We start from the raw sequence: 21,888 nt of genomic DNA, 5'->3' as shown, positions 1-21,888 counted from the left end.
GCTCACAGAATGGGACTGCAGAGTGCAGAAGCGCGTAGCGCGTAAAAATCGTCTGTCCTCGGTTGCAACACTCACTCAGCACAAATACTGTTCGCAGGGAGCTTCATGAAATGGGTTTCCATACCATTGGACGCTGGAGCAGTGGAAACGCGTTCTCTGGAGCAGGTATTCCCAAACTGGAGTACGTGCAATGCCGTCGGAGGTACGCCAAATAAAAATGTGATACACTTTTTTTTTTAAATAAATAAATCACATTTTCAAACAGTCCATTTATATTTTCCAACGGGGCTATACATTTGGTTGAGTTTTTTTAATCACTTCACTGCCAAAAATAAAATGAAACCATCTAGTGTTCAGCGAGATAACAACACAATGTCAAATACAGGTAGCCTAGTCAAATAATTAACATCCAATCACATTAACTGTTACTCTCTCGTGGGAATTCCACTAACGGTCCGTATGTAGCCAAACGTCCATTCCATTTGCTCAAAAATGGTTAAAAAAAAGTAAGGCCGGCATCCACAGAGACACATACCAGCTCTACTGGAAGTACTGCTACTACCAGCAGTACTACACCTGCACCTGTCGATGACACAAGTTGTTCTGCTTCCACGAGCACATCCAATGCTAGCATCAGTAATTCTACATTTGTTGTTAGCCCAGCTAGCATGGACACTGACAGTTGGGAATCTGATGCAGCCGAAGAGCTACTGCCCCCTTACCCGTGAAAGCACCGAACAACAGACAGGGACGTTGGACCTAAGTCCTCCACAATAGTATGGGGCTTGCCTTTCCTAGCCACTCGGTAGCTCACCATATAGACCCTTCTTATTAATGGTATCTGTTGCTTTTATACATGTCTTACTACTCGAAAGTTGTCTTAATTATCGATCAAAAAACTCCCGTAGCTTATTGGCACAAATATGATGAGAACTACATTGATTTGGGGTTCACTTATACTGGGAGTAGTGCATTTCCTCAGCCACAGCGTGTTAAATGTGAAAAAGTACTATCTCACTCGATGAAACCTTCACTCTTGCGCAGACATTTAGAAACAAAACATGCCAATTAAAAAAATAAGCCACGGGAGTTTTTTGACCGATAATTAAGACAAATTTTGAGTAGTAATACATGTATAAAAGCAACAGATACCATTAATAAGAAGGGGCTAGAAGCATCTTATATGGTGAGCTACCGAGTGGCTAGGACAGGCAAGCCCCATACTATTGTGGAGGACTTAATTCTTCCTGCTGCCACGGATATGGCTGGGACAATGCTGGGAGAAAAGGCCCCAAAAAATATACAGACAATGTCTTCCTCAAACAACACTGTTTCACCACGCATCAGTGACATGGCAAGAGATGTTTTGAAACAATTACTGCTTCGCATACAAGCCAGTGAATTCTATGCACTACAGCTGGATGAGTCAACAGATGTGGCAGGCCTGGCACAGCTCCTGGTACATGTCTGTTACATTTATGGGGGGTCAATTAAGGAAGACATCCTCTTCTGTAAACCACTGTAAACCAGGACAACAGGAGAGGATATTTATTAAGTACTGGACAGCTTTGTGACATCAAATAGACTTTGGTGGTCAAGATGTGTTGGTATCTGTACTGATGGCGCAAAAGCCATGACAGGGAGACATAGTGGAGTGGTAACGCGCGTGCAAGCAGTTGCTCACGACGCCACTTGGGTACACTGCAGCATCCACCGAGAGGCTCTTGCTGCCAAGGGAATGCCTGACAGCTTGAAAGACGTTTTGGACACTACAGTGAAAATGGTTAACTTTGTTAAAGCAAGGCCCCTGAACTCCCGTGTATTTTCTGCACTATGCAATGATATGGGCAGCGACCATGTAATGCTTTTACAACATACAGAAGTGCGCTGGTTATCAAGGGGCAAAGTATTGACACGTTTTTTAAAATTGAGAGACGACACCAAGGGTGGCTATTTTGAAGAATCTAAAATCTAAAATACATTTTGATTTGTTTAACAGTTTTTTGGTTACTACATGATTCCATATGTGTTATTTCATAGATTTGATTTCTTCACTGTTATTCTACAACGTAGGAAATAGTGAAATAAAGAAAAACCCTTGAATGAGTAGGTGTGTCCAATTTTTTGACTGGTACTGTATATACCAAAGGTCTCAGTTTAACTCAGTATAACTGACCATCAATGAATTACGAATGTCAATTAGTGGCAAGGAGTGTCAGACTTCTCAGTATCAATGAGAGAACAGTAGAGGTGAAAAAACAATAACATCATACAGCTTGACTGTAGGCCTACCACACACAGCTCAATAATACCCTCCGACCACAGGAAAGCCACAGCAGTGTTATATTAATAGAGACCATGGGTGTGTTCACACAGAGAGATCTGACAGATATTGAACAACTCATACTCTGGTTAATAACAATCACTGACTGACTGAGGAAAAACCGGGCCCATATTTTCATCATGATCAAGTTATGATAAGTTAACTTTAATTCACACATGCCCTCATGACTGTTGTTGAAATCATATAAATTACAATACATGACAGAAGTATAACTGAGATGTGCAACCCAACAACAAAAAATTACGTTCAGTATGAGTAAGCTACAGTAGTGTATCTCTGTAATGTAAATTGAAAAATATTGATGTTGTTGATGGATTCAAAATGCCAGTGTGAAATGTATATTTGCTATTCAGTGGAAACAAAATGGAAGCCAGAAGTTAGAGCGATTTGTTTCAACAACAACAACTGGAAAACAGGGACGAGAACATTAATAACAAATTATTAATCTATAAGTAGGAGGATGGGGCGGAAATTAAGACAGAAAAAAGTGACTTTCGACTAATTTTCCTACCCCGCTAATCTCTTATTTTTTGTCCCCTAGTTTTTTTCTTCAACGGGATATCTCTTTACCTTCATCTAGGTCTCACACACACCTTTTTGCAAGGATGACAAAAACTGAAAGTCTTGAATATGAGGATGACATTTCAGATATTTACCAAAATGTTCACTCAAAGAGAACCACAATTGTTCTTCTACTTACCAGCAACACTTCTCTTACTATGTGATGAGACTGAACCAACCACAATACGCTGTCCTTTAATCATAAAAATGTTTCTAAATATGTTTTTTTTTCTGGGTCTAACTTACCATGGGCATCCTGGGGGAAGAGAAGCACAACCAGGATGGTGAGAGGTAGGCAGGTCCAGGACCAGCAGTCACGGGGCCCCATGGTGACTTGTAGCCCACAGGCCTTCTATAATCAACAGGTTACACCAGAGGTGGTTTAGGAAGACAGCCACAGCATTGGTAGATGATCATCTCTCTGTGTGTTTGTGTGTGTGTGTGAGAGTGAGTGAAATACACTGTCTGTTCTCTCCCTCTCGCTTCCTCAATTTTAAATGTCTCTCACATCAGTCTTAACACGCCCCAGTATCATAGTCTCTCCGTCACTGCACAAGTGTTTGTGGTAACATTTCTTCCGTTTTACTTCCTTTACCTACTCTCTCTTTCACTCTTTCTCTCTCCCCCCATGTGCTTTATCCTCTCTCATCTACATAAAATTGACTGTGGTGATCACTATAGATTAGATTAGGTTTATTAGTCATATTCACAAGGTTGCAGATATGATAGCAGGGTACAGTGACATTCTTCAGCTCTGAGCTCCAACAGTGCTGGTCAAAGAGAAGTGGATGAAACAATAATACAAATAATAATAATATATACATATTTACAACTGTAACAATTATAAATGTCCATTGGGGGGTGGGGGCAGGATAAACATCAGTTGGGGACACACAGGGGTAGCAGGTAGCTGACTAGTGGTGGCTATTCATCAGCCTGATGGTCTGGCGGTAGAAGTCTGACAGTTTTTGCCATGATGTACCTATACTGCCCACGTCTGAGTGATGGAAGCAGGGAGAACAGGCCGTGGCTCGGGTGGCTGAGGTCTTCTTATCACATACGACACCTGGTGTTGTAGGTGTCCTGGAGGGCAGGCCGTGGCTCGGGTGGCTGAGGTCTTCTTATCACATACGACACCTGGTGTTGTAGGTGTCCTGGAGGGCAGGCCGTGGCTCGGGTGGCTGAGGTCTTCTTATCACATACGACACCTGGTGTTGTAGGTGTCCTGGAGGGCAGGCCGTGGCTCGGGTGGCTGAGGTCTTCTTATCACATACGACACCTGGTGTTGTAGGTGTCCTGGAGGGCAGGCCGTGGCTCGGGTGGCTGAGGTCTTCTTATCACATACGACACCTGGTGTTGTAGGTGTCCTGGAGGGCAGGCCGTGGCTCGGGTGGCTGAGGTCTTCTTATCACATACGACACCTGGTGTTGTAGGTGTCCTGGAGGGCAGGCCGTGGCTCGGGTGGTTGAGGTCTTCTTATCACATACGACACCTGGTGTTGTAGGTGTCCTGGAGGGCAGGCCGTGGCTCGGGTGGCTGAGGTCTTCTTATCACATACGACACCTGGTGTTGTAGGTGTCCTGGAGGGCAGGCCGTGGCTCGGGTGGCTGAGGTCTTCTTATCACCTACGACACCTGGTGTTGTAGGTGTCCTGGAGGGCAGGCCGTGGCTCGGGTGGCTGAGGTCTTCTTATCACATACGACAACTGGTGTTGTAGGTGTCCTGGAGGGCAGGCCGTGGCTCGGGTGGCTGAGGTCTTCTTATCACATACGACACCTGGTGTTGTAGGTGTCCTGGAGGGCAGGCACCCAATGGTGCGTTCGGCTGAGCGTACCACCTTCTGTAGAGCCTTGCAGGCTGTTATCTAGCCGACAGTATGCTCTCGATGGTGCTCCTGTAGAACACTGTGAGGGCCCTCGGGAACAGGCAGGATTTCTTCAGCCTCCTGTCAGTGTGGTTTGAAGAGTCGCTGTCGTGATTTCACCACGGTGTCAGTGTGGGTTGATGAGTCTCTGTCGTGCCTTCTTTACCAGGGTGTCAGTGTGGGTTGAAGAGTCTCTGTCGTGCCTTCATCACCAGGGTGTCAGTGTGGGTTGAAGAGTCTCTGTCGTGCCTTCATCACCAGGGTGTCAGTGTGGGTTGAAGAGTCGCTGTCGTGATTTCACCAGGGTGTCAGTGTGGGTTGATGAGTCTCTGTCGTGCCTTCTTTACCAAGGTGTCCGTGTGGGTTGAAGAGTCGCTGTCGTGCCTTCTTCACCAGGGTGTCAGTGTGGGTTGAAGAGTCTCTGTCGTGCCTTCTTCACCAGGGTGTCAGTGTGGGTTGAAGAGTCTCTGTCGTGCCTTCTTCACCAGGGTGTCAGTGTGGGTTGAAGAGTCTCTGTCGTGCCTTCACCACGGTATCAGTGTGGGTTGAAGAGTCTCTGTCGTGCCTTCTTCACCAGGGTGTCAGTGTGGGTTGAAGAGTCTCTGTCGTGCCTTCTTCACCAGGGTGTCAGTGTGGGTTGAAGAGTCTCTGTCGTGCCTTCTTCACCAGGGTGTCAGTGTGGGTTGAAGAGTCTCTGTCGTGCCTTCTTCACCAGGGTGTCAGTGTGGGTTGAAGAGTCGCTGTCGTGCCTTCTTCACCACGGTATCAGTGTGGGTTGAAGAGTCTCTGTCGTGCCTTCTTCACCACGGTATCAGTGTGGGTTGAAGAGTCTCTGTCGTGCCTTCTTCACCAAGGTGTCCGTGTGGGTTGAAGAGTCTCTGTCGTGCCTTCTTCACCAAGGTGTCCGTGTGGGTTGAAGAGTCTCTGTTGTGTCTTCATCACCAGGGTGTCAGTGTGGGTTGAAGAGTCTCTGTCGTGATTTCCCCAGGGTGTCCGTGTGGTTAGACCATTTCAGTTCCTCTGAGATGTGTACCCGAGGAACCTGAATCTGTTTGACCCCCTCCACGGTGGCCCTGTTACTATAAATCAGCTATGATCATGAACAGATAGATACAGAATGTGTGACTGGTTATACATTAAATGAAACAAATGTACATTACAGTAGACTAATGTTATACACATTATAGTAGGCTAAAATTATACACATTAGAGTAGGCTAAAGTTAAGCACATTACAGAGTAGGCTAAAATGCTACACATTACAGTAGGCTAAAATGATACACATTACAGTACACTAAAGTGATACACATTAGAGTAGGCTTAAGTTATACACATTAGAGTAGGCTAAAGTTATACGCATTAGAGTAGGCTAAAGTTATACACATTACAATAGGCTAAAGTGATACACATTACAGTAGGCTAAAGGTATACGCATTACAGTACACTAAAGTGATACACATTCAGTAGGCTAAAGTTATACACATTACAGTAGGCTAAAGTGATACACATTACAGTAGGCTAAAGTTATACACATTACAGTAGGCTAAAGTTATACACATTACAGTAGGCTAAAGTTATACGCATTAGAGTAGGCTAAAGTTATACACATTACAGTAGGCTAAAGTTATACACATTACAGTAGGCTTAATATCTCATACAATATCTGTCAGATCTCTCTGTGTGAACATACACATAGTCTCTAATATAACCCTGCTGTGGCTTTTCTGTGTGGTTGGCGGGTAATATTGAGTCATGTGCCAACATTGTGTGGTGGCTTTAGGATCTATACTGTTGTTGTTTAGTCAGCTTTACTATCCTCTCATTGACTGATACTAGGAAGTCTGAAACCCCTTGCTACTAATTTACATTATGAATGGACGTTAGACAATGAAGTCATCTTCTTCTTCTTCTTCTTAAAACTTCTTCCCCTTCTTCATTCAGCATAGCATACATGCAGATATTTTCTACAGGGCCCTAAAACAGATGAAAGGGCTTCGGTTATCATAATCTTTGGCCCTATTCATGAAACCAAAATGGATGCAATTGCGCCCCCATGAGAGTATTAAGGGGATAGAAAGACAAGATAAGAGCGTATGCAAACGACAATGACGAAGAGCACAACTTTTGCCTCTATCAAAAAAGCGGCAAGTGTTGAATACATGACGTGGAGCACAGTTTAGTTGACAAACCGAAGATGGCGGAGTACCTGGCCTCCATTTTCGGAACAGAGAAAGACAAGTAGGTTATTTCGTCTTTTTGTGAAACTGCTGAAATAATAATGCTAGTAAAATGCCTCTTCTGTAGAACGTGCACGTTTTAACCCAACAAGCTACCAATTTACTTACAAATACGACTGCTGCTGCACCCGTTGCTTTTCATTCAGCCTTGTGTGGCTAGCTAGCGTAGCTTCCTGACTATACTGTAGAAGGCTAGTTAACTTGCTTGAATGGAGGAGGCGGCGGCTTGGTTTGAAAATGTGGCATGTGCTGCGTCGCGTCAGTATCCCTCCAAATCGGCCAGACTAAGCTAAATCAGTCTTTATTTTCTAGATTAATTTAGTATCAAATGTTTTACAAGTCAGTAGGTAAATAGTTTGCTAGTTAGTATAACCTCAAAGTTTGGCTTGCTAAGCTAATCTGCAGCTAACTAGCGTGCTACTGTAGCTAGCTAACTCTTTAGCATTGTCTCGAGACGACTCCAGTGGCTAGGTTGGCTACTGCACAAGCACATACCGAATTGTGTTTTTGTTTTCCATTGTAGCTAGCTAGATGCAGAAACAAAACTATACAAAGCAAACACTAACCTAGACATTTATCAACATCTAATTTGTTTACTTTCTTGTCCATGTTCAAGGGTCAATTGTTCATTCTACTTTAAAATTGGAGCGTGCAGACATGGGGACCGCTGCTCTAGGTTGCACAACAAGCCAACTTTCAGCCAGGTAAGCGTACCTTTTATGTCTTGAATATGATTAGCTAGCTAGGGTTTTATGGCAAGCAATGGCCCGATGCTTGTGATATAGCCCACTAGAATGTATCAGGACTTCCTTAGGTTTCTTTGTTAGCTAGCTCGCGTTACTGATTATACTCACATTTGATTGTTTACTTGTTTGTGTGGAGATTGGATTTAACCTTGTGTAGGATCAAATAATCATTCATGAAGTACTGAAACACACAGTGTTGTCAATTAGCCCTAATTCCATTCACGTTTGCAATGTTGCTTCCATGTTCCAATGGGCCTAGGTACATACTGCAATAGCATCATGTGGAAGAACAGGTTGCTGAGCAGATGTAAAGTAGACCTAAATGTTTGCTGATCTGTTTCCACTAACCCTGTGCACGTTTGCATTTCAGATTCCACGATTGGCTTACCTACAGAAGTGTGTGTGTATATAACGTTGTGTTCTGTTGCCTTTCAGAGAACCTGCATTATGATTGATGAGAATAGGGTTGGCAGCATGTCAATGCTTCTCAGTCAATATTTATCATCAGAAGAGAAGCAACTGCTGTTGGTAGGGTGACCACATTTCTTTAAATACCCAAATGCGAGACAACAGGATGATTTTGCGAGATGTTCGTGGGACAGTGTAGCATACATGAATACATGTTTTTTTGCAGCTGCACCAGGGTAATTGAAGCGCATGAAGCCTACTCTTTTTCCGGGCTCGCACAAAAGTTGGTGACACACAAGAGACCACATGTGTGGCTGTTATGAAAATCAGGGAATATTTGGCCAAGGAACCATTTCTGGTTTGTCAGAGAATTTAATACAGTTAGGAAGGAAGACTTAAAATGGGATTGAGTGAAGTAGCAGCAATTACGTTGAATGAGCAACTGAGTATGGAGTGCCTTACAAGTGTGACAAAATTACCTTAACTGTCAGTCTAATATTTACTCTTGTAGCTATTCATTTTTGTAAGTAGTTTACTCACTGTCAGCTGCAAATCCCGAAAGGATTTGGCAAATGTGATTTTGGTTGAAAATATGACATTGGCTTAAGTCTCGTCTTGCGCTGTGCAGAATATCAGAGATCCTCAACGATTGCAGAAGTGTTCAACGTTACCAGTACCACGGCCTTATAATATATCTTGTCAAAAGTGCAACATGTCTACAAAAGAGACGGGTAAGAATGTCAATTCTCATCATGAATAGGACATCTGACTAAAATACAGACATGTACCTTTTTTGTAAATTAGTGGTGTTTTCATTTAAATGTGGGATTGTCCTGCACAATCCGGGATATGTGGTCACCCTAGCCACTGGTAGGCTAATGCTGATTATGGAATGCATGATGCAATGGCAGATGGCACAACCTTGATGAAATGAAGTAGTGTTATCCTGAATGGTATATATTTTCCTCCAACCTGGGTCTTTTGACTATGCTCACAAGGACATGCGGCCAACCTGCTCCCCTCATTTAGTGACGGCTTGCCTGGCTCTTTGGTAGACATTTGATAGACACGATGGCAGCTCAATTCCCCTGTCCTTGTGCTTCATTAAACAGCTCAGCCACTTCATATCGAAAGACTCAATCTGACCCAACCCTAGGTTTCTCAGGATAGTTGTGCTTGGCCCTATGCCGAACCATGAGAAACAAAACAAAGCTTTCTATCAGTAGACTGATTGGATGATCCTCTACCAGAGCATGTGGGCGGAGTTGAGCCGGTCAGAAATCCCGCTCACGGAGTGGTGCTTGCGTGGCCATCCACGTCCTTTCCAATTGCTCCTCTAAAAAATGCTTCGCAGACACAGAAGAAGAAAGACAGCCGCTCCATTCGTTTAAATCACAATTTAACAAATAATCCTATCAAAATGGAAAGCTCCTTGAAAGAGGTAATATGCCAGACCTATTGGGCCAAAATCAATTATGGCCTATTGTATAGATAATAGAACCAAAGTGAACAAAACTTAGTTTATAAATACTTTGCTACAATGACACTCTTAGCTAGCTACCCACCTCGTTCCTTTCTGTTAGCATGTGCACGTAGTAAGTTCCCCATCGTGCTTTCGGGATTCCACAATGATTATTTTTTTGGTGTAATTTTTACCCCCTTTTTTCTCCCTGATTTCGTGTTCGCCATTTTGTCTCGTCGCTGCAGCTCCCCAACGAGCTCGGGAGAGGCGAAGGTTGAGTCGTGCGTACTCCGAAGGATGACCCGCCAAGCCGCGCTTCTTAAATTAACACCCGCTCGCTTAACCTGGAAGCCAGACGCACCAATTTGTTGGAGGAAACCCCGTTCAACTGATGACTGAAGTCAGCCTGCAGGCGCCTGGCCTGCCACGAGTCACAAGAGCGCGATGAGCCAAGTAAAGCCCCCCGGCCAAACCCTCCCCTAACCCAGATGACGCTGGGCCAATTGTGCACTGCCATATGGGACTCCCAGACACGGCCGGTTGTGACACGGCCGGTTGTGACACAGCCTGGGATCGAACCCCAGGCTGTAGTGACTCCGCAACACTGCGATGCGGTGCCTCAGACCCGGGAAGCCACCAAAATGATTCTTTAGTTGTGGACACTACATCACTGCACTCTCTTGGTCCTCCTTGTCTTTGTAAGTCACCTTGATTATTATTATTATTATTATTTATTTATTTTTGGAAATATGTAGCATACTTGATGACAGTAGCTTAAGCAAGGGGCTATAGCAGCACACAGGTAGACTACAAATGCATGCTGGGCTGGGCATGCCCTGAGCTCGGGAAGTGAGCGCTATTGGAATCGGGTGAGAAGGCTGACGCTCCAGCCTTTGGAAACTCGCTGCACACTCAAGTCAAATTGGGCTCGCTCCGTTCACATTCTGTCCTCTACCCCAACTTCTCTGAAATACAGCCCATAGATTCAAAAGCGAGATTCAACTCCTAAGTCAGTAAACACAGTGTATTTACGTCAATATTCAGGGACCTAGACTCATTTGGCGATTTACACAAATTGAATGATTTATCTCTTGTATTCTTGTCATCCCCGGCAGACCATCTTGATTCAAAACATCTACCGTAACCCCCAAAACAGTGCACAGACGGCCGACGCCTCTCGCTGTAAGTCCAAAGATCTGTTAGCCTCAGGGGTTCAGAAATCCCTCCTTTTCCCCCCTGCTGCTCCCCATATGTAGGTCACGTAGCAGCTGAGCTGTGAGGGACTGCCTCAGCACTGTTAGCAGGGAACCCAACGTTACAGTACCTCTCACACTTCGGCTACTGTAACTGCTCCTCCCAGTCCCCACCCTAAATGGCAAACCATTACTACCAGATAAATAAACAGGATGCTCCTCAATCTCTGTTTTGTATCGTCAAATATTTCTGTTTCCTCTGCCTCAGTCTTTGCCCTCTCATACACAATCTCTCAGCCACTCAAAACAAAAACATATTCTGTTCTGTTATAGGCTATGTTGACCAATTTTTAAATCCCAAACTACCTTGAGCACAAGTCCTATAGTTGGGTAGACCTAGTTGTAAACTTCTACTGTGTGAGCAGTACCTAGTGTTGAGCCCTGTCTTACCAGAGCTGACGCCTCTCCTCTCACACAGGTAGGTATGGCTGTGGACTCTCACAGGAGACTGTCTGGGCCACGGTTCTGTTCTCTTCTGATAACAAGGACCTCATAACTAGCCAAACACCTCCCTCCCTCCATAGCCCAGAGATGGCTTCACATGTGCTTACTTAGATAGCTTTTGTACTGTGACCTATTCACAAACAGCTATTACCTTTGGGAAAATGTGTTGGATTGAATGATCAACACATGAATACACCAGAGTCCTTGCTACTTCTCCAGTAACACTTGTCAGTAATGTCTCTTTTTAACTGGCATTACTTAGATTCGTTCAGAGTTCCTTGTGATTGCAGCCTCCTGTGAAGCCCTGGCAGAGACGTCTGTGGTCAGGAGACACACCGTTACCTTCTCTTTCAGCATTTCAGATCACACCATGCACTCTTTTGTTCAGAGCAGAGTTCCATAGAGGGGACGAATGAAGCTAGTTATGGCTTCAAATGTGTCCATTGAGGAAGTATTAGCTGACCCTCGTGTGTTCTCTTCAGGGCCTGTTGTAAGGAGCATGATACTGTATCTAATTTAACTTTCTTCCCCCAAAACCCCATTTCTGCTTGACCTGTATCACAAAAATGTCTGTTTTGTATTTCAGACCATTGCCCTCTTGAACATTTACCGTAACCCTCAAAACACTGCCCAGTCTGCCGATGGTATACGCTGTAAGTTCCCCCTACATTTGCAAGGCCCTGCGGCATGGACTACTCATTATATTATACTGTTATCTGGTGTACACCTACCTACACTACAACAACACTCCCATTATATTATACTGTAATCTGGTGTACACCTACCTACCTACACTACAACACCCCCATTATATTATACTGTAATCTGGTGTACACCTACCTACCTACACTACAACACCTCCATTATATTATACTGTTATCTGGTGTACACCTACCTACCTACACTACAACAACACTCCCATTATATTATACTGTAATCTGGTGTACACCTACCTACCTACACTACAACACCTCCATTATATTATACTGTTATCTGGTGTACACCTACCTACCTACACTACAACAACACTCCCATTATATTATACTGTAATCTGGTGTACACCTACCTACCTACACTACAACACCTCCATTATATTATACTGTAATCTGGTGTACACCTACCTACCTACACTACAACACCTCCATTATATTATACTGTAATCTGGTGTACACCTACCTACCTACACTACAACACTCCCATTATATTATACTGTAATCTGGTGTACACCTACCTACCTACACTACAACACTCCCATTATATTATACTGTAATCTGGTGTACACCTACCTACCTACACTACAACACCTCCATTATATTATACTGTTATCTGGTGTACACCTACCTACCTACACTACAACACTCCCATTATACTGTTATCTGGTGTACACCTACCTACCTACACTACAACACCTCCATTATATTATACTGTAATCTGGTGTACACCTACCTACCTACACTACAACAACACTCCCATTATATTATACTGTAATCTGGTGTACACCTACCTACCTACACTACAACACCTCCATTATATTATACTGTTATCTGGTGTACACCTACCTACACTACAACACCTCCATTATATTATACTGTTATCTGGTGTACACCTACCTACCTACACTACAACACCTCCATTATATTATACTGTTATCTGGTGTACACCTACCTACCTACACTACAACACTCCCATTATATTATACTGTAATCTGGTGTACACCTACCTACACTACAACACCTTCATTATATTATACTGTAATCTGGTGTACACCTACCTACCTACACTACAACACCTCCATTATATTATACTGTAATCTGGTGTACACCTACCTACCTACACTACAACACCTCCATTATATTATACTGTTATCTGGTGTACACCTACCTACCTACACTACAACACCTCCATTATATTATACTGTTATCTGGTGTACACCTACCTACCTACACTACAACACTCCCATTATATTATACTGTTATCTGGTGTACACCTACCTACCTACACTACAACACCTCCATTATATTATACTGTAATCTGGTGTACACCTACCTACCTACACTACAACAACACTCCCATTATATTATACTGTAATCTGGTGTACACCTACCTACCTACACTACAACACCTCCATTATATTATACTGTTATCTGGTGTACACCTACCTACACTACAACACCTCCATTATATTATACTGTTATCTGGTGTACACCTACCTACCTACACTACAACAACACCTCCATTATATTATACTGTAATCTGGTGTACACCTACCTACCTACACTACAACACCTCCATTATATTATACTGTAATCTGGTGTACACCTACCTACCTACACTACAACACCTCCATTATATTATACTGTTATCTGGTGTACACCTACCTACCTACACTACAACACCTCCATTATATTATACTGTAATCTGGTGTACACCTACCTACCTACACTACAACACCTCCATTATATTATACTGTAATCTGGTGTACACCTACCTACACTACAACACTCCCATTATATTATACTGTAATCTGGTGTACACCTACCTACCTACACTACAACACCTCCATTATATTATACTGTAATCTGGTGTACACCTACCTACCTACACTACAACACCTCCATTATATTATACTGTTATCTGGTGTACACCTACCTACCTACACTACAACACCTCCATTATATTATACTGTTATCTGGTGTACACCTACCTACCTACACTACAACACTCCCATTATATTATACTGTTATCTGGTGTACACCTACCTACCTACACTACAACACCTCCATTATATTATACTGTTATCTGGTGTACACCTACCTACCTACACTACAACACTCCCATTATATTATACTGTTATCTGGTGTACACCTACCTACCTACACTACAACACTCCCATTATATTATACTGTTATCTGGTGTACACCTACCTACCTACCTACACTACAACACCTCCATTATATTATACTGTTATCTGGTGTACACCTACCTACACTACAACACCTCCATTATATTATACTGTTATCTGGTGTACACCTACCTACCTACACTACAACAACACCTCCATTATATTATACTGTAATCTGGTGTACACCTACCTACCTACACTACAACACCTCCATTATATTATACTGTAATCTGGTGTACACCTACCTACCTACACTACAACACCTCCATTATATTATACTGTTATCTGGTGTACACCTACCTACCTACACTACAACACCTCCATTATATTATACTGTAATCTGGTGTACACCTACCTACCTACACTACAACACCTCCATTATATTATACTGTAATCTGGTGTACACCTACCTACACTACAACACTCCCATTATATTATACTGTAATCTGGTGTACACCTACCTACCTACACTACAACACCTCCATTATATTATACTGTAATCTGGTGTACACCTACCTACCTACACTACAACACCTCCATTATATTATACTGTTATCTGGTGTACACCTACCTACCTACACTACAACACCTCCATTATATTATACTGTTATCTGGTGTACACCTACCTACCTACACTACAACACTCCCATTATATTATACTGTTATCTGGTGTACACCTACCTACCTACACTACAACACCTCCATTATATTATACTGTTATCTGGTGTACACCTACCTACCTACACTACAACACTCCCATTATATTATACTGTTATCTGGTGTACACCTACCTACCTACACTACAACACTCCCATTATATTATACTGTTATCTGGTGTACACCTACCTACCTACACTACAACAACACCTCCATTATATTATACTGTAATCTGGTGTACACCTACCTACCTACACTACAACACCTCCATTATATTATACTGTAATCTGGTGTACACCTACCTACCTACACTACAACACCTCCATTATATTATACTGTTATCTGGTGTACACCTACCTACCTACACTACAACACCTCCATTATATTATACTGTTATCTGGTGTACACCTACCTACCTACACTACAACACTCCCATTATATTATACTGTAATCTGGTGTACACCTACCTACCTACACTACAACACCTCCATTATATTATACTGTTATCTGGTGTACACCTACCTACCTACACTACAACACCTCCATTATATTATACTGTTATCTGGTGTACACCTACCTACCTACACTACAACACCTCCATTATATTATACTGTAATCTGGTGTACACCTACCTACCTACACTACAACACCTCCATTATATTATACTGTAATCTGGTGTACACCTACCTACACTACAACACCTCCATTATTATACTGTAATCTGGTGTACACCTACCTACCTACACTACAACACCTCCATTATATTATACTGTTATCTGGTGTACACCTACCTACCTACACTACAACACCTCCATTATATTATACTGTAATCTGGTGTACACCTACCTACCTACACTACAACACCTCCATTATATTATACTGTAATCTGGTGTACACCTACCTACCTACACTACAACACCTCCATTATATTATACTGTAATCTGGTGTACACCTACCTACCTACACTACAACACTCCCATTATATTATACTGTAATCTGGTGTACACCTACCTACCTACACTACAACACCTCCATTATATTATACTGTAATCTGGTGTACACCTACCTACCTACACTACAACACCTCCATTATATTATACTGTTATCTGGTGTACACCTACCTACCTACACTACAACACCTCCATTATATTATACTGTAATCTGGTGTACACCTACCTACCTACACTACAACACCTCCATTATATTATACTGTAATCTGGTGTACACCTACCTACCTACACTACAACACCTCCATTATATTATACTGTTATCTGGTGTACACCTACCTACCTACACTACAACACCTCCATTATATTATACTGTTATCTGGTGTACACCTACCTACCTACACTACAACACCTCCATTATATTATACTGTTATCTGGTGTACACCTACCTACCTACACTACAACACCTCCATTATATTATACTGTAATCTGGTGTACACCTTCCTACCTACACTACAACGACACTCCCATTTGCCAGGAAACAGTAGCTATTCCTTAGATATTTTTCCTGGGAAACATTTAGTTTGTTTTTAGTAGCCTGGACCTGAATTCAATGTGCATTCATAAAAATTTGTAAAATACTTATTTGCATAAAATGGACAGAAACCAGTCTCAAAATCAATCAATCAATAGCGTTTATTCTCGAGAGTACTGATCATAGTACAATTTACATCAGGTTATATAATAAAAATGACGTCATAGGATTTAAAATGTCCTTCCTCCTCTCGGATACCATGGTAATATAGTTCACCAGCCTTCTCACATTGTCTGCCACCTGTTAAACAATCTACCAGCAGCCCAAGGTCTCTCCCCTCCCTGGGTAGAGACAGAATGTCCTGTAAGGATCACAGCATTCCAGCCTGTCTGACGATAGCTCCATTCGTTTCTAACAAGGAACAGACAGTCCTTGTTCTAATTCTTGATTAATATTACACATTATATTCAGCACTATGATTAGAATAATGTTCATACATCCATACAGTAACATAGTATTCTGTTTAATTATAGTTATAAGCTGAATGTATACATAATTGAGTCATTATTCATCAAAATCCTATAAGTTGGCACTCATTTTCAGCACCAGCCAGCTCCACTGTCATGCTAGCTTCGTTGGCACTCAATTTCAGCACCAACCAGCTCCACTGCCAGTGTTCTCAAACACCGTCATTGAAGCTGGCTTGTGCTGAGACACCGTCATTAAGGTTGTTGTTCCAAAGTGGTGTCATCTTAATGTATACACAAAGTTGGCTTAATTGATACAATTCTAATAGATTACTGGCCTGATTTACTAAGCTGTTGCACCATTGTAATGTTTATTTGGTGGTTTCCAAGGGGGATAAAGTAACAGGAAGTTAAAATGGTGGCTATAGGACAAATGTGAAACGTACACAAAGTTAACTTGTATGTTAGTTTCATGGTTTAGCTTGGTATGTTGTCTATATGTTCTCGTAAGTCGTTGGATGTGAAGTTGCACTGATGCAGATGCTTAGTGACTCTGCCTCCGCCTAGCTGCTTTCTGATTGGTTATTTGTTCATGGTTTTAGGTGCCGTCAGCGACGTGGAGATGCAAGAGCACTACGACGAGTTCTTTGAGGTGAGTGACCTCGGCATGAGAGACTTGTGATGTTTCACCTTATCTCTGCCGAACCTGCCTGTTGTGCACGGTATCAACTTCCTCTCTCCCATTCACTTTTCACAACAGGATCAATACTGCTGTGCCAATATTGTCCCTGTTCACTGATGTGAAAGGGGCAGTATTTGTACAGTAGAGGATATGTAGTTGGGTAATGGAAAAGACTCTCAGTGAGTCTGTCAGCTGTGTAGAAACCATGGGTATGTTCCACATTGCAGCTGACTTTGAAGGCGAGACGTGATAACGGGTCTAGTTATTAATGGATCTCTAAATAAAGTGTTGGTTTCATGAGCTGAAATAAAAAATCCCAGAAATGTTCCACACGCACAAATTTCTTTACAATTTTGTTTACATTCCTGTTGGTGAGCATTTCTCCTTTGCCAAGATAATCCATCCACCTGACCGGTGTGGCATATCAATAAGCTGATTAAACGGTATGATCATTACACAGGTGCACCTTGTGCTGGTGACAAAAGGCTACCGGTACTCTAAAATGTGCTGTTTTGTCACTCGACACAATGCCACAGATGTCTCAAGTTGGGGGAGTGTGCAGTTGGCATGCTGACTGCAGAAAATGTCCACCAGACCTGTTGCCAGAGAATTGAATGTTAATATCTCTCATAAGCCACCACTAACGTTGTTTTAGAGAACTTGGCAGTACTTCCAATCGCAGACCACGTGCATGGCATCGTGTGGGCGAGCGGTTTGCTGATGTCAGCGTTGTGAACAGAGTTCCCTATGGTATGGGCAGGCATAAGCTATGGACAACAAACACAATTGCATTTTATCCCTGGCAATTTGAATACACAGCAATACGTGACAAGATCCTGAGGCCCATTGTCGTGCCATTCATCCACTGCCATCACCTCGTGTTTCAGCATAATGCACTGCCCCATGTCACAAGAAGCTGTACACAATTCCTGGAAGCTGACAAGTGTCCTAGTTCTTCCATGGTCTGCATACTCACCATACATGTCACCTGTTCAGCATGTTTGGGATGCTCTGGATTGACGGGTACGACAGCGTGTTCCAGTTCCCGCCAATATCCAGCAACTTCGCACAGCCATTGAAGAGGAGTGGAACAACATTCCTCAGGCCATAATCAATAGCCTGATCAACTCTATGAGAAGGAGATGTGTCGTGCTGCATGGGGCAAATGGTGGTCCCACCAGATACTGACTGGTTTTCTGATCCACACCCCTACTTTTTGTTTTTAAAGGTATCTGTGACCAACCGATGCATATCTGTATTCCCAGTCATGTGAAATCCATAGATTAGGGCTTAATTAATTGATTTCAATGACTGATTTCCTTATGTAAACTGTAACTCAGTATAATCTTTGAAATTGTTGCGTTATGTTTTTGTTCAGTGTAGTTATTAGTGGATCTTTAAAGTGGGTCTCCATGGTGCTGCTTTACTTATCAATCAGTGATTGTTTTGTCACCCATGACCCTAACCCCATCTTCTGGCCCTGACCCTAACCCCATCTTCTGATCCTAACCCCATCTTCTGGCCCTGACCCCTACAGGAAGTCTTCACAGAGATGGAGGAGAAGTACGGAGAGGTGGAGGAGATGAACGTGTGTGACAACCTCGGAGACCACCTGGTCGGCAACGTCTATGTGAAGGTGAGGGTCAGAGATCCCATGTCAGCTATGTTAAATTCTCCCTGCATCCATCTTCAGTGTGTTGCGTTATTAATCTGTCTGGAGAAACAGGAAAAAGTCCTGTTTTATAGCCGCTCGTCTTTGGGTTCATCGACCTTCATCAGAGCATAAATCTGTCTAAAACATGGCCTCTTCTTCTCTCTCTGTGTGTATAGTTCCGTCGGGAAGAGGATGCGGAGAAAGCGGTGATGGACCTGAACAACCGCTGGTTCAACGGTCAGCCTGTCCACTCAGAGCTCTCCCCCGTCACTGACTTCAGGGAAGCCTGCTGTCGGCAGTATGAGATGGGGTCAGTGTCGATCTCTCTTTCTGATGAATATCTATACACTGCTGTGTGTGACAGTCGGTGTACCTGCAACAATAACAGACGCCTTGTTTCACCACTGCATCCCACCATATTTGTACAGTTCCACCATGTAATCAGTAGTTCTGAAACTGTTTTCAACGTAAACCATTTACACCAAACGTAAAACGTTTTACACCGAAAACTAGAGTTTGTATTGGACAAATTCAGAATCCTCTGTTTTGTTCCATTTCTTTCCTAGTTAATACACACCTGGCTTAAGGCTTAAGTTGCCACCTCTTATCCGACGGGAAGAATGTAGTCTTGTTTCCCTGCAGCATATAACTCAGGCAGTGTTGGGAAATGGCATCCTATTCCCTATGGGCCCTGGTCAAAGTAGTGCACTATATAGGGTGTCATTTGGGATGGTATCTCAAGTGTTTTTCCATTGGAACTACCCATTGTTTGCTTAGGCTACAGTTGAACTGTTTGGCTAACTCCAGCAGGAGAGATACATGTAGCTAGCTAGGCCTCTGCTTTGGAGTGTAGGGTGGTAAATGTGATTAGTCAGTGGATACAGGTGGTGATTGGAGAAGCTTTTCTCACGTTAACAGTATTAACCCTCTGCTTGCCTACCATCCACAGAGAGTGCACCAGAGGAGGCTTCTGTAACTTCATGCACCTGAAACCCATCTCCAGGGAACTTCGCCGGGACCTGTATGGACGCCGCAGAAAAGGGTAGGACACATTCTAGGGAATGTTTGTATTCCAGGAAGACCTTGTTCTGTGTCACTGTCAACGTTTGACTGTTTGAAGGGATTTAATGGTGACGCATCCAATACTGTACTTGGCAGTGGTGTAAAGAACTTAAAGTACTACTTAAGTAGTTTTTTGGGGTGTCTGTACTTTACTATTTATATTTTTGATTACTTTAACTCCACCACATTCCTAAAGAAAATAATGTGCTTTTTACTCCGTACATTTTCCTTGATACCTAAAGATACTCATTACATTTTGAATGCTTAACAGGAAAGTTGTCTAAATCACGCAAAGAGAACATCCCTGGTCATCCCTACTGCATTTGATCTGGCGGACTCACTAAACACAGATGCTTTGTTTGTAAATGATGCCTGAGTGTTGGAGCGTGCCCCTGGCTATTCGTAAATGTAAAAAAACAAGAAAATCGTGCTGTCTGGTTTGCTGAATATAAGGAATTTGAAATGATTTATACTTTTACTTTTGATACTTATGTATGTCTTAGCAATTACATTTACTTTTGATAAGTATATTTAAAACCAAATACTTTTAGACTATTACTCAAGTAGGATTTTGCTGTGTGGCTTTCACTTTTACTTGAGTCATTTTCTATTAATTAAGGTATCTTTTACTTTTACTCAAGTATGACAATTGGGTACTTTTCCCACCACTGGTACTTGTGTAGTTGACTAAAGTAAAAGCCTCCTTTTTAGTTGAGGTTTTTGAGTATTCTCTAGGCTGGTTAAGTCATGTGCTGCTGTTATGTGGTTCAAGCATTTTATTTCTCCCTTTCTAGCAAAGGAGGAGGTGGCGGAGGAGGAGGACACCGCTCTCGCTCGCGATCCCGGGAAAGGCGTTCTCGCTCCCGAGACCGTGGCCGTGGTGGCGAAGGCGGTAGAGGTGGTGGACGGGACCGCGAGAAACGGAGGTCCAGGGACCGGGAACGTTCTGGAAGGTTTTAAGATGAGCCAAGACCTAATTATCCCCCTCTTCCACCCCCTTGTCGCCCTCCTCCTACCTCTCTCTCCCGTGATGAAAAATGTGTGTAACATGTTGGAATCGTCGTTAATTTCATTTCTTTTATCCCTTTTTTTAAAGACACAAATACAAGCTTCCGTTGCTTTCTCAATAAAACAGACTTTGTAGTGATTCTCTGCTGTGTCCTCTTTCATTGCTGCAGCTGGTCGGTGTTGGAGTTACAATCTAGCAGGGATAAGACTGGGTGAAAGGGTTTACTGCGTAGGCCAGGGCTCGCCAACCATGTTCCTAGAGCGATACCCTCCTGTAGGTTTTCGCTCCAACCTCAGTTGTAACTAACAGCTTATCAACCCAGAGGAAGTTAGCGCTCTAGGAACAGGGTTGGAGAGCTCTGGCATAGGCAATGAGCTTAAGAAATCCCTCTGCATTTGCCACGTTTGAATGTAATGTATGCAGGGTTTCCCAAACTCGGTCCTGGGGCCCCATCTGGGTCCATGTTTTGGGTTTTTATCCTAGCACTACACAGCTGGACAGTTTGGGCCTAATGTCTGCTGGTTTTGGGGTTTTCCTTTCAATTAAGACCTAGACAACCAGGTGAGGGGTGTTCCTAATTAGTGACTTAATTCATCAAGTACAAGGGAGAAGCGAAAACCCGCAGACACTTGGCCCTCTGTGGAATGAGTTTGAC

The 21,888-nt window shown here is 42.9% G+C and overlaps 1 protein-coding gene across 2 annotated transcripts; it reads left to right on the top strand.

Annotated features, from left to right (window-relative positions):
- The first annotated feature begins 6,924 nt into the window (after window positions 1-6,924).
- Window positions 6,925-21,376, top strand: LOC120051528 (splicing factor U2AF 35 kDa subunit-like). Of its 2 annotated transcripts, XM_038998451.1 has the most exons (8): window positions 6,925-7,006; window positions 7,622-7,709; window positions 11,905-11,971; window positions 17,429-17,478; window positions 19,046-19,144; window positions 19,339-19,472; window positions 20,112-20,204; window positions 21,019-21,376. In XM_038998451.1, exons 1-8 carry the CDS (start codon window positions 6,963-6,965, stop codon window positions 21,182-21,184), a joined length of 741 nt encoding a protein of 246 aa, XP_038854379.1. In that variant the 5' UTR covers window positions 6,925-6,962; the 3' UTR covers window positions 21,185-21,376. The 2 variants fall into 2 exon arrangements, with proteins under 2 accessions (XP_038854379.1, XP_038854380.1); XM_038998452.1 differs by lacking the exons at window positions 6,925-7,006; window positions 7,622-7,709 and adding an exon at window positions 10,153-10,803.
- The last annotated feature ends 512 nt before the right edge of the window (window positions 21,377-21,888 follow it).

The sequence above is a fragment of the Salvelinus namaycush genome, chromosome 7 (genome assembly GCF_016432855.1).
Source record: "Salvelinus namaycush isolate Seneca chromosome 7, SaNama_1.0, whole genome shotgun sequence".
NCBI classification, from domain to species: domain Eukaryota; kingdom Metazoa; phylum Chordata; class Actinopteri; order Salmoniformes; family Salmonidae; genus Salvelinus; species Salvelinus namaycush.
This window is presented reverse-complemented; position numbering and strand designations above follow the sequence as displayed.

Coding starts and splice junctions, on each gene's coding strand:
- LOC120051528 (XM_038998451.1), top strand. CDS start 6,963: ATGGCGGAGTACCTGGCCTCCATTTTCGGAACAGAGAAAGACAA. Junction 11,972..17,428: donor GTCTGCCGATGGTATACGCT/GTAAGTTCCCCC, acceptor TCATGGTTTTAG/GTGCCGTCAGCGACGTGGAG. Junction 17,479..19,045: donor ACTACGACGAGTTCTTTGAG/GTGAGTGACCTC, acceptor TGACCCCTACAG/GAAGTCTTCACAGAGATGGA.